General features: G+C 38.6%; 1 protein-coding gene across 1 annotated transcript in view; it reads right to left on the bottom strand.

Annotated features, from left to right (window-relative positions):
* LOC134205828 (uncharacterized) overlaps nt 1-14357 on the bottom strand; it is a 181565-nt gene that overhangs the window by 110538 nt on the left and 56670 nt on the right. Inside the window, exon 2 of the mRNA XM_062681441.1 lies at nt 12302-12373. Within this exon, the coding sequence (XP_062537425.1) occupies nt 12302-12373 (72 nt within the window). The remainder of the gene's footprint in view (nt 1-12301; nt 12374-14357) is intronic.

Below are 14357 nucleotides of genomic sequence, written 5' to 3'. Positions count from 1 at the left end.
CTTTCACAAAGCTTCCGAGAAGCTTTCACAAAGCTTCCGAAAAGCTTTCACAAAGCTTCTGAAAAGCTTTCACAAAGCTTCCGAAAAGCTTTCACAAAGCTTCTGAAAAGCTTCCACAAAGTTTATGAGCTTCTGAAAAGCTTTAACAAAGTTTCCGAGAAGCTTTCACAAAGCTTCCGAGAAGCTTTCATGAAGCTTGCGAGAATCTTTTACAAGGCTTCCAAGAATCGTCCGGGAAGCTGTCACAAGGCTTCCGAAAATTTGCGACAAAGCTTCGAAGAAGCATCCACAACTGTTTGAAAAAGTTTCTGCAAAGCTCTGAAGACGCTTCTGGGACAGATGCTTTGGAGGAGCTTCTGTGAAGCTTTGAAAAAGCTTCTGGAAAGTTTTGGAGAAGCTTCTGGAAAGCTTTGAAGAATCTTCTGGGAAGCGTTCATAAAGCTTTTGAGAAACAGCTTTTGGAGCAGCTTCTGGAAGGCATTGAACAGGCCTTGGCGAAGATTTTAAGAAGCTTCTGGAAAGCTTTAAAGAAGCTTCTGAGAAGCTTTCACGAAGCTTTAGGGAATCTTTCAATGAGCTTCTGGGCAGTTTTGTAGAAGCTTCTGGAAGCTGCTGAGAAGCTTTACAAATGCTGCTGGGAAGCTTCCAGGAAGTTTATGAAAAGCTTTCAATAAACTTTTGAGGAACCTTCAAGTAGCTTCTGGGAAGCTTTCAAGAAGTTTCTGAAAAAGCTTCTATGAACCGTCTGGGAAACTATCGAAAAGCTCCTACTAAGCTACTGTGCAGCTTTAGAGGAGCTGCTTTAAAGTTTTTAAAAAGACTTTAAAAAGGCTTCGGGGATTGTTTGAAAGATTATTTTTGAGAAAAAAAAATACTAAAACTTTTTGTAAGCTTTGAAGAATTCTTCTGGTAATCTTCCGAAAGCCTTTCGAGAAGTTTAAATAAGGCTTGAGAAGCTTTCGAAAGGCATTGTGAATCTTTCAAAAGTTTCTGATAAGATTGCAAAACACTTTGTAAATCTTTCGTTCTTTTTTCGTAAATCTCTCTGAGAAAATTTCAAAGAGATCGAAGTGTGTCGCGCCTCGTGATTTGACGCGATTATTTTGCCTCTGTCTTAATTCCGTCACTTTTATCGGATTTTTGTAATACATTCAAATATTTATTTGATAATAAAACGTAAATGAATAAAAATTTAAGTGCGCGTAATAAATCTAGTTTGTTGGTGGATTAAAAATTAACATAAAAAGACCGAAGTGTCCTAGTGCATGGTGTTCGAGTTGAAGGAGATCATAAGATAAGTTTCTTATTTTATTCGTTTAACTTTTAACAGCAGGAATCTTTTGCCCAATTTTTATATTTTGTAATTTTTATGGGTGGAAGGCTCAAGTTTCGAAATGTTTGGTGTCCGGCAACGGTAAGTCTGTCAGCATCTTTCGTTAATTTGGGAACATGCGGAGTTCCGGAAGGGACGATTCTGGGGTAGCGCTAAGGGTTTGGTTTGTGTGAGGATTGTATGGGGCGTTGATGTTTCTATATATAGGTGCGGAAAAGGTGGCTCATTTATTTTGAGTTGATTTGCCATCTAAATTGAGGTAATTGTACCAATTTATCCAGTTATACTGTCAGTAAAACCGTGAATCGACTCAGGGCTGAGTTATCCACTGCTGTATGCTGATGCCGGGTGGATTTTGAGGTTGTACGTTTAAGTTCGTTTGTATGAGAGCTTTAACTGATTTAGTGTTTTCCCATGCAGTTCCATATCCCCCAGATTGCACGGTGGCCCTGAATCGCCGCGGTAGCTTGTTGTTCTCTGCCAGTACTCCTGGATTTCGGAGTGTTGGAGGGATGCGGACATAGGATTTGATTTTCAAGCATTTGAACTTAATATTGAGCTTATCCTTCACTCATGTATGGTTACTACAATAGCTACCCTGGGAACAGCGAATATCATATTGATAATGAACTGTAATAAGGTTTGCCTATCCCAGGATTTTCGATGCAGCTTTCTTCAAACGATCTCAGTGGAGCAGCTTTCAATGGATGTATTGAAGCGTAGGTCTACCGACAAAACCTGCTTAATACTTTTTCAACATTTGATCATTTCATGCATACCCATATATTTTGAATATTTTATTTTTTGTTTTTTTGACAAAAAATAATATTTCGTATGGCAAACAGAGAAAATTTTATAAAGAACTAATTTCTCTCTCTCCAAGGCATCTAAATAAAGTTTTAAATAATAGTTCAATGGTTCTACAGCATACAATTGGAAATAAGATAAGGTTTGATTTCTAATGAAATGGCCATGTTTGGGTTGATTCTTAGCGATTTGATTTGGATAATTTTGTCAGCAGAACTAAAGTCACTTAATTATTATTCAATGAAAGTTACATTTATGCATATATTCTGCTTATATAATACGATTTCCGGATTCAGGTCAAAATCAAGAGAGATGTGTACACCTCAAAGACTAAAGTCGAGTTGAAAACTGAAATTTTGGTCAGATCGAGTCATCTGTCGATATTTCGATTCTCAAGCCGATGAAAATGTATGAAAATCATGCTTGTAAATATACTTATTTCCGGCGGTATATGTTATTACATTATAAAATATATTTCTTTTCCTAAATTTTACATTTATACAGGAAAATATGATATAGGATAATACATAATGGAAAACAAATTTAGATTCTGATTATAGTAACTTTGAATTAAATTTGTTCGTTTAGGACTAAGGAATATCACCGTCTTGCTAAAGTTCCGCCTTCAAAGTTTGAATATCTGTCAATTATTACGTGAATGAACAACCAGCAAGTCTTTCCAAATATTCTTTTAATTATGTAGTTATAGACAGTTTGTCACTATTATGAGCGGCTTTATTTGTGCTATGGCAGGTTTTTGAGGTGTTTGATAATTAAAATTTATCTTAGATGTAAATATTGTGCAGTTTAGATGTGATTAGATGTAAATTAAAGTATAATACTATGTCTTTTCTTTTTATATATTTCGAGCTTTTTGTGATATGTTGATGATAACTTTCTAGTTTAAACTTCATGTTTTCCAAAAACAAGGAAATTAAAATCCATGGTAGATTCTGAAGAAGCTACGCACTGAGGGATAGATTTTAGACAACTTTGCTTTTCGCAACAGGACTTGTTATATGTGTTTTATACACATAGCATATTTTTCTTGTGAATAGAATAAACACAAAAGATAGAGATCCGATTTTAAACATGCTTCCGTTTTTTTTCATTCAATATTTCAATGAATAGTTGAATAGTCTATATCCCGTAACATATTTTAGGATGATAGTTTTATAACACTCTTGAAGAATAAATTGGCTCAAAAGCGTTATCAAACTTAAAATGTTACTTGGGATGTGACGACGCACGTTAGCATTAATATACAAGTCAAAATAATTAGCAATTTTTGTTTTTATCTAGTTGAGGATGCACGGTCGCATCACTTACCAAGGTGATTCCTGATCCATGCAACCACTACCCCCGTCCCACTAACAAAACTCCTCCTGTGGCAACCTGGAGGAGATCTTGGTCTCTAGTAACAACGGTTGTCACACCAACATTCCTTCCTTCCTAAATGACCGTAAGGACGTGGCTGGCGCGTTATTGACTTTTTATTTGGTGAACTCGACCTGTGCACATTGAGGTTGGAAGCTAATCCCAAGCCCCAACTATTGGTTCTTGTGATTTGATTGACACTAAACACGGAGTAAACACAATGTGCTATAAGCTCAAGCTCAAGCTCAAGCTCAATCTTTCTGAGAAAATTTCAAAAGCTTTAAGAATCTTTCGTTTTAAAGAAAAGTTTTGAAACCTCTAAAAAGGCTTCTGGACACTTTCAAAATACTGTTTTAATTTTTCAAAAGCTTCTTCTGAGAAGTTTTTCTAATTTCTCAAAATATTTGAGAAGCTTCAGAAGCTCCTTTGCAGTTGTTAGAAGCTTTTAGGATATTGGGAGTTTTGCAAGTATTCAATTGGGAAGCTTAAAAACCATTAGGAAATTTTCATTAATTCTAGCCAGGCTTAAGAAACTTCTGAGAAGCTTTAGAGTAGTCTAAGATCCTTAAAAGCTTGGAGAAATTTCTGAGAGCTTCCAATGACTTCTTAGAAGTTTTGAAATTTTAGAATCATTCGAAATGCTTCGATATATTTTTCAAAAGCTTTTAAAACATTATGACAAGCTTTAAAAACTTCTAGGAAGCTTATGCCAAAAGCTTATGCATTTTTTCAAAAACCTTCTGAAAAGATTTCAAGCTCCAGATATCAAAAAGCTTTCTGAAGCTTCTGAAAATTTTCACTAGACTTCTAAGGAACTGTCACGAAGCTTCTGAGTAGCTTTAACAAGCTTCTGAGAACTTTCAAAAGCTTCAGACGCTTTCGAAGCTCCCAGATTTTTTCGAAGAAGATTTTTGAGTGCTTCAGAAGCTTGAATGATTCTTCTCGAAGCTTTTATGGCCTCTCGGATGCATTCAGATAGCTTTTCGAAGCTTAAAGCTCCGAAAGTTTGTTAAAGCTTCTCGAAAGCTTTGTGAAGTTTTAACAAATTTAACAATTCTGAGAAGCTTTAAAAGTTTCGAGAAACTTCCCAAAGCTCTGAGAAGCAATCACAAAGCTTCCTAGATGTTTCACAAAGCTGAAAAGCTTTCATAAAGTTTCGAGATGCTTTCACAAAGCTTCAGAAGTTCAAAACTTCGAGAAGCATCTTACAAAGCTCTGGAGAAGCTTCCAAAGCTCTGAAGCTTACAAAGCCTTGAAGCTTTCTACAGTCAAGCTTTCACAGCTCTTTGAAGCTTTACAAACTTCCAAAGCTTCTACAAAGCTCAGAAGCTTCTACAAAGCCCATGCTTACAAAGCTTCCAAGAAGCTTTCACAAAGCTTCCAAGAAGCTTTCACAAAGCTCCAAGAAGCTTCTCACAAAGCCCAAGAAGCTTCACAGCTTCCAAGAAGCTAAGAAAGCTTCCAAAGTTCACAAAGCTTCCAAGAAGCTTTCTACAAAGCTTCCAAGAGCAAAGCCAAGAAGCTTCAAAGCTTCCAAGAAGCTTTTAAAGTTCCGGAAGCTTTGTAGAAGAAAGAGCTTACAAAGCCTGAGTTCACAGCCTGAGAGCTTACAAAGCCTGAGAAGCTTCAAAGCTTCGAAAGCTTTACTCTGAAAGCCACAAGCCAGAAGTGCTACAGCTTGAGCTTTACAAAGCCCTGAGAAGCTTACAAAGCTTCCGAGAAGCTTACAAGCTTCCTGAGAAGCTTTTACAAAGCCTGAGAAGCTTTTACAAAGCTTCCTGAGAAGCTTTACAAAGCCTGAGAAGCTTTCACAAGCTTCCGAGAAGCTTTCACAAACTCAGCTTTGCCAAAAACTTCCAGAAGCTGAACACAAAGAAAGCGAAAGTGAAAAGCCACCTTCCACAACTAACCAACCGTACAGCCGAAAATTCGACATGGAGCTTAGTTATTGCTATTTTGTCTGATCGATCCCGCTTCTTGGCAAAGCTCACCATGAACTGGCGCCCCTGGCAGTTAACGTAACAGAGCAGAGCAAAGAACTCCGCATTGCGTCGCCAACGACGACGCAATGTCTCGGCCAACGATTATTCCGTCAGTAATTACAATAATAATGGTATGGTGCTTTGAAGCTGCTCTCCGATGAAGTGTTTCGCATCGGTTAGATGCGGTAATAGTTGACCGTGGTCTGTAGTCTGGATGCCACTTCGTTGGATCGGTCATTGGCCGTCACCGTCGAGAGTTGCCAAAAAAAAAAGAAATGGAAAGTCAACGTGGTCAAGTTCGCAGCAAATTGTGGGCAACTAAAACTACGCACTGTGGCTGGTCACTGAATGACTGTAATTCATTTTACCTAAATCACAACGGCTTTGTTGGTTGGCAGTTTGTGGTTCGATAATAGGGATGACTATAGGGTATCAGATTTGGATCGACTAATGAAGCTTGAATGATTTGCCTCAAGAGAATTGCTTTCAAACACTTTGAGGTTTCATTGTACGATTGATCTGGAGAAGCTCTCGAAAATTTCACAACAACCATTTCGAAAAAAAAGAAGCTTTCATAGAACTTCTTTAAAGCTTTCAGAATAATAAAAAAAGCTTGTCAGAAGTTTTCACCAAGTTTTTCAAGACTCACAAGCACCCCAAAAGTCCCATTAAAGATGTACTGAAGCTTTTCAAAGATTTCTAGAAGCTTCTTAAAGTCTACCCAAAAAAGTTCTTAGAAGCTCTCAAAAGTTTCCCAGAACCACCCCAAAAGCTGCCAAAAAGCATTTTAGAATCTTCTCAGAATATTTTTAAAGGTTTCTGGAAAACTTCCCAGAAACTGCATTTTCTGAACTGAGCTTTCTGAAAAGCTTTCATAAAACTTATGAGAAGCGTTCAAGAAGCTTCTGATAGGGTTTCAAAAAACTTTTGGGAAGCGTTCCGAAAGCTGCTGAGAAGATTTTGGGAGGCTTTCAAAAACTTTTTTAATGGCTTCTGAGAAGCTTTCACAAAGCTTCTGGTAATCTTCCGAAAGCCTTTCGAGAAGTTTACAAGAAGGCTTCTGAGAAGCTTTTGAAAAGGCATTTGTGAAACTTTCAAAAAGCTTCTGATAAGATTTCAAAACGCTTTTGTAAAGCTTTCGGGAAAGGTTTTAAAAAGCTTCTGAGAAAATTTCGAATAGCTTTTGAGAATCTTTCGTTTACAAAGAAAGGTTTTGAAAACCTCTTGAAAAGGCTTCTGTGACGCTTTCAAAAATACTGTTTTGAGTTTTTCAAAAAGCTTGAGAAGAGAGAGAAGTTTTTTCTGATAAGTTTTTCAATTTTCTCAAAAAGCTTTCGAGAAGCTTCGAAGAAGCTCCTTTGCAGTTGTTTAGAAGCTTTTATCAGAATATTGGGAAGTTTTAAGGCAAGTATTCAATTGGGAAGCTTTCAAGAACCTATTGGGAAATTTTCATGATACTAGGAAAGCTTTAAAACACTTCTGAGAAGCTTTAAAGCAGTCTAAGATCCTGAAAAGCTTTGGATAAACTTCTGAGCAGCTTTCATTGAACTTCTTAGAAGTTTTTGAAAAATTTCGAGAATCATTCAAAATGCTTCCGAGATATTTTTCAAAAGCTTTCAAAAAGATTATGATAAGCTTTAAAATAACTTCTAGGAAGCTTTCAAAAGCTTATGAAATTCTTTCAAAAACCTTCTGAAAAGATTTAAAGAAGCTTCCGAGAAGGTTTCAAAAAGCTTCAGAGAAGCTTTGAACGAGCTTCTGAGTAGCTTTAACAAGTTTATGAGAAACTTTCATGAAGCTTCACGACGCTTTTCGAAAGCCTCCCAGATTTTTTCGAAGCAGATTTTTTAATGCTTCTCAGAAGCTTCTTGAATGATTCTTCTCGCTTCCGTGAAGTTTTCACAAAGCTTCCGAAAAGCTTTCACAAAGCTTCCGAGAAGCTTTCACAAAGCTTCCTAAAAGCTTTCACAAAGCTTCCGAGAAGCTTTCACAAAGCTTCCGAGAAGCTTTCACAAAGCTTCCGAGAAACTTTCACAAAGCTTCCGAGAAGCTTTCACAAAGCTTCCGAGAAGCTTTCACGAAGCTTCCGAGAAACTTTCACAAAGCTTCCGAGAAACTTTCACAAAGCTTCCGAGAAGCATTCACAAAGCTTCCGAGAAGCTTTCACAATGCATCCAAGAAGCTTTCACAAAGCCTGAGGGCTTGCACAAAGCTCTGAGACGCTTCACAAAGCTCTGAGAAGCTTTCACAAAGCTTCCAGAGAAGCTTCAAAAGCCTGAGCAGCTTTCATCAAGCTTCCGAGAAGCTTCACAAAGCTTCTCAGAAACTTTCACAGCTTCCCAGGAAGCCACAAAGCCCCAGAAGCCAAGCTCCCAGAAGCTTTCAAAGCCTCCCAGAAGCTTTCACAAGCTTCCCAGAAGCTTCTGAAAGCTTCCCATAAATTTCACAAAGCTTCCCAGAAGCTTTGCCAAAGCTTCGCAGAAGCTTTCACAAAGCTTCCCAGAAGCTTCACAAAGCTTCCTGGAAGCTTTCACAAAGCTTCCCAGAAGCTTTCCCAGAAGCTTCACAAAGCTCCCAGAAGCTTTCTAAAGCTTCCCAGGAAGCTTCTACAAAGCCCCAGAAGCTTTCACAAGCTTCAGAAGCTTTCACAAGCTTAAGGCTGCCAAAGCTTCCCAGGAAGCTTTCACAAAGCTTCCCAGAAGCTTTCACAAAGCTTCCCAGCTTTCACAAAGCTCAGGCTTCACAGCTCCCTGAAGCTTTCAAAGCTTCCAAGAAGTTTCACAAAGCTCCAAGAAGTTTTAACAACGCCAAGAAGCTTTCCACAAAGCCTGAGAAGCTTGCACAAACTTACTAGAAGCTTCACAAAGCTTCCCAGAAGCTTTCACAAAGTTTCCCAGAGTTTCACAAAGCTTCCCAGGAAGCTTTCACAAAGCTTCCTGAAGCATTCTACAAAGCTTCCAAGAAGCTTTCACAAAGCTTCCAAAAAGATTTCATAAAACTTCCGAGAAGCTATCACAAAATTTCCGAGAAGCCTCCACAAAGCTTCCGAGAAGCTTTCACAAAGTTTCCAAAAAGCTTTCACAAAGTTTCCGAGAAGCTTTCACAAAGCTTCCGAGAAGCTTTCACAATGCATCCGAGAAGCTTTCACAAAGCTTCCCAGAAGCTTTCACAAAGCTTCCCAGATACTTTCACAAAGCTTCCCAGAAGCTTTCACAAAGCTTCCGATAAGCTTTCACAAAGCTTCCGAGAAGCTTTCACAAAGCTTCCGAAAAGCTTTCACGAAGCTTCCGAGAAACTTTCACAAAGCTTCCGAGAAGCTTTCACAAAGCTTCCAAGAAGCTTTCACAAAGCTTTCGAGAAGCTTGCACAAAGCTTCCGAGACGCTTTCACAAAATTTCCGAGAAGCTTTCACAAAGCTTCAAAGAAGCTTCAAAAAGCTTCCGAGCAGCTTTCATCAAGCTTCAGAGAAGCTTTCACAAAGCTTTAAGGAAGCTTTCACAAAGCTTCAGAGAAGCTTTCACAAAGCTTCCCAGAAGCTTTCACAGAGCTTCCAAGAAGCTTTCACAAAGCTTCCCAGAAGCTTTCACAAAGCTTCCCAGAAGCTTTCACAAAGCTTCCTAGAAGCTTTCACAAAGCTTCCCAGAAGCTTTCACAAAGCTTCCCAGAAGCTTTCACAAAGCTTCCCAGAAGCTTTCACAAAGCTTCCCAGAAGCTTTCACAAAGCTTCCCAGAAGCTTTCACAAAGCTTCCCAGAAGCTTTCACAAAGCTTCCCAGAAGCTTTCACAAAGCTTCCCAGAAGCTTTCACAAAGCTTCCCAGAAGCTTTTACAAAACTTCCAAGAAGTTTTCACAAAACTTCCAAGAAGTTTTCACAAAGCTTCCAAGAAGTTTTAACAACGCCAAGAAGCTTCCACAAAGCTTACCCGAAGCTTTCACAAAGCTTCCCAGAAGCTTTCACAAAGCTTCCCTGAAGCTTTCACAAAGCTTCCCAGAAGCTTTCACAAAGCTCTCAGAAGTTTCTGCAAGCTTCCTGAGAAGCTTACAAAGCCTTCCGAGAAGCTTTCTACAAAGCTCTGAGAAGATCAACAAAGCTTCCTGAGAAGCTTTAACAAAGCCTGAGAAGCTTTAACAAAGCTTCCCAGAGCTTACAAGCAGCTTCCTGAAGCTTCACAAAGCTCCCAGAGCTTCACAGCTTCCCAGAAGCTTTCACAAAGCTTCCCAGAAGCTTCCACAAAGCTTCCAGAAGCTTCAACAAAGCTTCCAGAAGCTTCCACAAAGCTTCCAGAAGCTTCCACAAAGCTCCTAGAAGCTTCCACAAAGCTCCTAGAAGCTTTCTCAAAAATTCCGAGAAGCTTTCATAAAGCTTGCGAGAAGCTTTCACAAATCTTCCGAGAAGCTTTCAAAAGGCTTTTACAAAGCTTCCGAAGCGTACACAAAGCTTCCTGGAAGCCTTTAGAAAGCTTCCGGGCAGCTTTAAGAAAGCTTCCGAAAAGCTTTCACAAAGCTTCCGAGATGCTTTCACAAAGATTCCGAGAAGCTGCCAAAAAGCTTCCGAGAAGCTATCACAAACCTTCCGAGAACATTTCACAAAGCTTCCGAGAACCTTTTCACAAAGCTTTCTAGAAGCTTTCACAAAGCTTCTAGAAGATTCTAAGAAGCTTTTTCAAAACTTCTGAGAAGCTTTCATAAAGTTTGCGAGAAGCTTTAACAAATCTGTCACAAAGCTTTCAAAAAGCTTTCACAAAGTTTTCGAGAAACTTTCAAGCTTTCGATAAACTTTCACAAAGCTTCCGATAAGCTTTCATTAAGCTTCCGACAAGTTTTCCCAAGCTCTCCGAGATGCTTTCATGACACTTCCGTGAAGCTTTTATAAAGATTCTGAAAACTTCTTTCACAAAGCCTTCGAAAGTGTTCCAGAGATCAGTTCAAATAACTTTTGGGAAGCTTTCATGAAGCTTCCTACTAGCTTTCACAAAGCTACCGCAAAAGTTTCACAAAGATGTCCTACGAAGCTTCCATGAAGCTTTTATAAAGTTTCTGGAAACTTATGAGATGCTTCCGTAAAGCTTCTGATAAGTTTCTTAGAAGTTTTTAAGAATCTTTCATAAATGTCTGAAGAAGTTCCAAGAAAGCTTTCAAAAGGCTTTTTACAAAGTTCTGAGAAGCACTCAAAAATATTTTTAATAACGCGTTGAGAAGCTTTCGAAAAGCATCAGCAAAGCTTTGATGAGGCTTTTGAGAAGATTGTAAGAAGCGGCGAGAAAGCTTCTACGAAACCTTGAAGGAGCTTCTGCAAAGCTCTAAAAACGATTCTGGTACATTTCGAAGATGATTTGGAGAAGCTTAAAAAAAGGTTATTTGAAGCTTAGAAAAAGCTTCTGGAAAGAGTTGCTGAAGCTTCTGGAAAGCATTGAAGAAGCTTCTGGAATGCTTTGAAAAAGCTTTTGAGAAGCTTTGAAGCAGCTTCTGGAAAGCATTAAAAATGCATCTTGAAATCTATGAACAGGCTTCTGCGAAGCTTTGAAGAAGATTCTGTAAAGCTTTAATAATCTTCTGGAAAGCTTTAAAATACCTTTTGTAAAGCTTTGAAGCAGCTTCTGGAAAGCATTAAAAATGCATCTTGAAATCTATGAACAGGCTTCTGCGAAGCTTTGAAGAAGCTTCTGTAAAGCTTTAAAGAAGCTCCGAGGAAGCTTTAAAGTGCTCCTGGGAAGCCTTGAAGGGTTATTGAGAAGGAAAATTTCAAGGAGCATCTGAAAAGCTTTAAGAAGCTTTTGGGAAACATCCAGAAAGCTCCGTGTAAGTTTTATAGAAGCTTCTGGAAGCTGTCAAGTAGCTTATGAGAAGCTTCACAAAAGTTTCTTGGAAACTTCCATGAAGCTTCTGAAAAGCTTTCAAGAAACTTTTAAGAAACCTTCAAGTAGCTTCTGAGAAGCTTTCAAGAAGTTTCTGAAAAGCTTCTAAGAACCGTCTGGGAAACTAACAAAAAGCTCCTACTAAGCTACTGTGCAGCTTTGGAGGAGTCTTTTCATAGTTTTTAAAAAGTGTTATAAAAGGCTTCAGGGATAGTAGCAATGATTTTTTTTGAGAATAAAAACTATAAACTTTCTGTAAACTTCCAAGAATTACCTTGCAAGCATCTCTTAAGCTTCCCCTAATTTTCTGAAAAGCTTCAAAACAGATGTTTCTACAATTTTTCAGAATCTCTTTCAAATATTTCCGGAAGTTTGGTATTCAAAGCATAAAGGAAGCTCCTTCATATTTTCTCAAATGCATCTTCGCAGTTTTTTAGTACCTAGCTCATAGAAATTCTTTGCCTTAACGTCCATCGATCAAATATCAGCATTTAGTATGTAAAAAAAAGGAATAATTAAACAAACTTACCCTAACAAAAACAAACTTCACAATTTTACATAGCTCACTTAATTATTTTAAAAGAAACTTACAACTAATATCGTTTTTTAGATGACTTACCAGGATCATAAGAAGATGTTAGGAAATTGGAATCTTTTCAGGACACTACTTGGGCATATCGGGTAGGCTAAAATCAAAAACATTGTTCTCATATCTACACAAATCTATTGCAAATAGAGGAAAGTAAATATTGATAAAGATAGAACTACTAAAAGAGCTACATTGGATCGCCGGGAGCTTGAAAGAGGCAAACTGGAGGTAGAGCTGTATACACAAAAGAAAAGTATTTCCGATTACTAGAACGAAAGGATTTAAAAAGTTTGAAAAAGATAGAGGATTATGGAAACAAGCAATCCTACGAGGTTGTACTGTCCGAACGAAAGCTTACCTCCAGTGCCTTCCTACACTTAATCCGGGACGATCTCTCACACTGAACTATTGATTTCGGAGGGTGGCTTATCTGCGGGAACAGTTTTTGCACCAAATCCAAGAAAAAGAAAAATAGAAAAAGAAATCAAACAGTATCATGCGGTTCTCCAAAATAAAATGAGCAAATTTCATATAAAACGATCATATAAATCTTCTGAAACCCATCCCAGCCCCATCAAGACCTTCGTCAAAAACAAACCTTCCGTCATCATAGCTTTTGTTGTGCGCGCAAAAAAAAAGTGAAAATCCGATCGAATTCTCTCACGCGAAATCACGCAGCTGACGACGCCGTGCCGAATTCGCACAATGGGGGTCGGTATTTTTGGCGAAAGTGAAAACGGGCCCCTCGAATTTTTGTAGAACGAGTTCTAGCCCCGGGGCACAAGTTTTCGAACAAGTGTACCCCAAACGAAGCGATCGGAGGGACCTTTCGCGGTCGTTGATCATCACGAACCCGGGTTGATCACTTTCCTCAACGGGCACCCATTCAGTCGTTCGATGCACGACAGAGGGTTTCCATTTTTGACAACCAATCGGAATGTTGTCGAAATGGAGAACATTTGTAATTCATGTTTTCAAGAAATATTGCAAAAAGGCATGGAGCTTTCCTATTTATTGCAATGAATGTTGCAGAATGCACGCGGTAGTACTCTCCGAGATAATCTGAATTATCTGAAGTTGAACTAAATCTAATTAAAAAAACAAATGAAATGTACCGTAAAGACGTAGTTTTTTTTAAATTTTGCGCTGCCGAAATCGAAACGGCACTGTACCCAATCCCAAACATGTGCCTCATCGAAGGCAATCGAATTCGCTTGGCGTTGGTTTCCTCGCTTCCCGGCCGTGGCCGTCCCATACATGCAGGGTCTCCATCGGGGACCTCCGCGTGTGGACTTTCATTAGCAACCAATAAACTTTTATTTTGCTTTTCATCTTCCCCGAACCATCACCAAGTAAGGGATAATTAAGCGGGATGTTTTCATTGTGATTGCTGTGTGGCTGGGCACGACCCGACGATGGTAGTTATGACGGCGAAGTCACTAAATAAGTTGATCCTTGATGAGGTACGGTTTCAGCAACGGTCCCGGACTTTGTCAAAATGAACTGAGCTTGAGGTCTGTTCATAATTGGTGCTGTAGGGGCTGGTGCTGGCATCGGGTTTTACGTTCTTTTTAAGGAAAAATGAGGATGCGGCAACTGATGAACTATCTGCCCGAAAACGTGATACAACTGTAAATAGGTGACTATCACGCAAGCTGGGCGGAACTGCAAATTATCGACATTTTGTCAGTTTAAGCTCTGAAATATAGTTTTTGGATTTACACCTCTAGTCTTGTTGTGCTGTCTTCAAAGATTTCAGTAAATATACCAAAAATGATGTTTTTCGTAGCCAAAAGTCAAACGAAAATAACAAAATATAAAATGGTATAGTTACCCTTATGTTTTGGACACGACAATTACCTGGAATAGAAAATAAATTATTATTAATTTTGTAATTATGTGCTATGAATGCGGAAAGGATATCAAAGGGTGTTCAAGATAAAACTACAACATATAAATTTATTCTGTAAAACCATATTTTTGACGGATAACTTAAAACTACTAAATTTCGATTGACCGATTGACCAGTTTGGGAGTGGAGACTACATCCCAAACAACAATTTCAAAAATTCATAGATTTTTTAAGTTTGGTTTTATCGCGGATTTGTCCAATGCCACAGGATTAATTTTGCTGATGCGGTTATAGTTTTCTCCAACCCCATAAACAATCGCACAATAGAACTTCAAATACCCAGGATAGGATATTTTTCTATCTTTCTGGGTCAAAGAATTAATTTCATGCTCAGGGTTTGGCAACAAATGGTTTAGAATAAAAACCTGACGCATCACGATGAAATTCACTAATTGCCCATTTTTACGGATGTTCCGGATCTTCCAGAGGACCACCCAATGGACACAATGGTCCGCATATGACTCAAAGCATCGATTCCATGCCCAGGATTTGGCCGAAAATG

The sequence above is a fragment of the Armigeres subalbatus genome, chromosome 1 (assembly GCF_024139115.2).
Source record: "Armigeres subalbatus isolate Guangzhou_Male chromosome 1, GZ_Asu_2, whole genome shotgun sequence".
NCBI classification, from domain to species: domain Eukaryota; kingdom Metazoa; phylum Arthropoda; class Insecta; order Diptera; family Culicidae; genus Armigeres; species Armigeres subalbatus.
Note: the sequence above shows the minus strand (reverse complement) of the source record. Positions and strands in the feature narration are given on the sequence as shown.